Source organism: Mandrillus leucophaeus, unplaced genomic scaffold, assembly GCF_000951045.1.
Source record: "Mandrillus leucophaeus isolate KB7577 unplaced genomic scaffold, Mleu.le_1.0 Scaffold151, whole genome shotgun sequence".
Taxonomy (NCBI): domain Eukaryota; kingdom Metazoa; phylum Chordata; class Mammalia; order Primates; family Cercopithecidae; genus Mandrillus; species Mandrillus leucophaeus.
This window is the reverse complement of record NW_012101488.1, coordinates 542973-545140: the sequence shown is the minus strand read 5'-3', so window position 1 is coordinate 545140 and position 2168 is coordinate 542973. Positions and strand designations below refer to the sequence as shown.

Here is a 2168-nt window from a genome sequence, read left to right as displayed (position 1 = left end):
GTCCTCCATGTCGGCACCCAGCCGGGCCTGCGCCGCCTGCAGCTCCTTGGACAGCCGTGCCCGCGTCTCCTCCGCCACTGGGCTCAGCTGTTCCTCCAGTTCCGATTTGTAGGCCTTCAACTCCTTCATGGTCTCGTCCATCAGCGTCCTGCAGCCGAAAGAGCGGGAGGGTGTGCGCACAGAGGGAGGCGAGAAGGGCTGGGATAGGTGTGGGTGAGATGGGGATCAGCCGGAGAGACCCGAGAAGGAAGAGAGGAGAGTCTCCTAAGGAGAACAGGGAGAGACAGAAGGGCAGTGAACCGAGAGAGAAGGAACGGGACAGAGGCAGAGAGGAGACAAAGACAGACGCAGAGAGCAGAGGCAGAGACGAAGAAAGAGCTAGGAGGCCGGGCAAGGTGGCTCATGTCTCTATTCCCAGCACTTTGGGAGGCGAGGTGGGAGGATCGCTTGAGCCCAGAAGTTCAAGACCAGCCTGGGCAACACAGTGAGACCCCATCTCTCTGTCTCTATATAAAAGAGCTAGTGAAGGACAGAGACAGAGCCAGGACGAGTGTGAGAGGCTGAGTCAGAAGGGAAGAGGGAGAAACAGAACTGAGAGAGAGAATTCCAGAGAGCTAAAGCCAGGAGTCAGAAATGGGAAGAGGAAGCTAGAACCAGCAGAGACCCAGGACTCCCAAGACTTAGTGGCAGGGGCAGAATGAAACCTGGACCTGGGGAGGTATAGCCGCCCACCAGAAGGGTCAAGGGCCGGGATGGGGACACTCACGTCAGTTCCTGGGTGACCTGGGGGCTGAGCAGCTCCTCCTGCACCTGCTCAGACAGTGTCTGCACCCAGCGCAGGTAATCCCAAAAGCGACCCAGTGCCAGCTCCCAGGGCTGGCCGCTCTGCCACTCAGCCTGCTGGTGAAGCTCGGGTTCTGTCTCTGGCTCCACCGGTTGCTCCACCTTGGCCTGGCATCCTGTGTGGAACAAGTTGAAGGTGGTTCAGGTTCCTTCTGACCCCGTCCAGGCACCTAGTACCTAGGGGCACACAGAAGGTGCTCCACAAATGCTGCTTTGGAGCCATGGTGGGCAGGGTGAGGGGGGAGTCTGTTTAATCACTTGAAAAGTGTTATTTATTTACAGATAGGGTCTTGCTCTGTCACCCAGGCTGGATTGCAGTGGCCTGAACATGGTTCACTGCAACCTTGACCTTCTGGGCTCAAGCGATCCTCCTGCCTCAGCCTCCTGAGTAGCTGGGACCACAGGTGTGTGGCACCAGGCCTGGCTAATTTTTGTATTTTTAGTAGAGACAGAGTCTCACTATGTTGCTGAGTCTGGTGTTGAACTCCTGGGCTCAAGTGATCCTCCCACCTTGGCCTCCCAAAATGCTGGGATTACAGGGGTGAGCCACCGTGCCTAGCGGAAAAGCGTGTATTGAGTGTCCTTGTGTGCCCCAGGCAGGGCTGTGTGGGGTGATGGAGAATAAAGATCACAGCTGTCCCGTGTCTGGTATTCTAATGCAATGCATTAGAAACCTCTTAACTCCCAGCCGGGCGCGGTGGCCCACGCCTGTAATCCCAGCACTTTGGGAGGTTGAAGCAGGCAGATCACCTGAGGTCAGGAGTTCCAGACCAGCCTGGCCAACATGGTGAAACCCCGTCTCTACTAAAAATACAAAAAAAGTTAGTCGGGTGTGGTGGCATGTTCCTGTAGTCCCAGCTACTCCGGAGGCTGAGGCAGGAGAATGGCGTGAACCTGGGAGGTGGAGCTTGCAGTGAGCCGAGATCCAGCCACTGAACTCCAGCCTGGGAGCCACCGCACTCCAGCCTCGGCGACAGAGGGACTTCATCTCAAAACAAAACAAAAACAAACAAACAAAAACTTCTAACTCCTATATTAAGGATGGGGAGGCCGGGCGCGGTGGCTCACGCCTGTAATTCCAGCACTTTGGGAGGCCAAGGCGGGCAGATCACGAGGTCAGGAGATAGAGACCATCCTGGATAATACAGTGAAACCCCTTCTCTACTCAAAGTACAAAAAATTAGCCGGGCATGGTGGCGGGCGCCTGTAGTCCCAGCTACTCGGGAGGCTGAGGCGGGAGAATAGCGTGAACCCGGGAGGCGGAGCTTGCAGTGAGCTGAGATTGCGCCACTGCACTCCAGCCTGGGCGACAGAGTGAGACTCTG

General features: G+C 56.6%; 1 protein-coding gene across 1 annotated transcript in view; it reads right to left on the bottom strand.

Annotated features, from left to right (window-relative positions):
- The window catches only part of APOE (apolipoprotein E), a gene marked incomplete at its 3' end in the record, with an annotated part of 3178 nt that continues 1010 nt past the window's right edge, over positions 1–2168 (bottom strand). Inside the window, exons 3-4 of the mRNA XM_011975137.1 lie at positions 767–959; positions 1–148 (exon numbers count right to left, since the gene is read on the bottom strand). Of these exons, the coding sequence (XP_011830527.1) occupies positions 1–148; positions 767–959 (341 nt within the window). The remainder of the gene's footprint in view (positions 149–766; positions 960–2168) is intronic.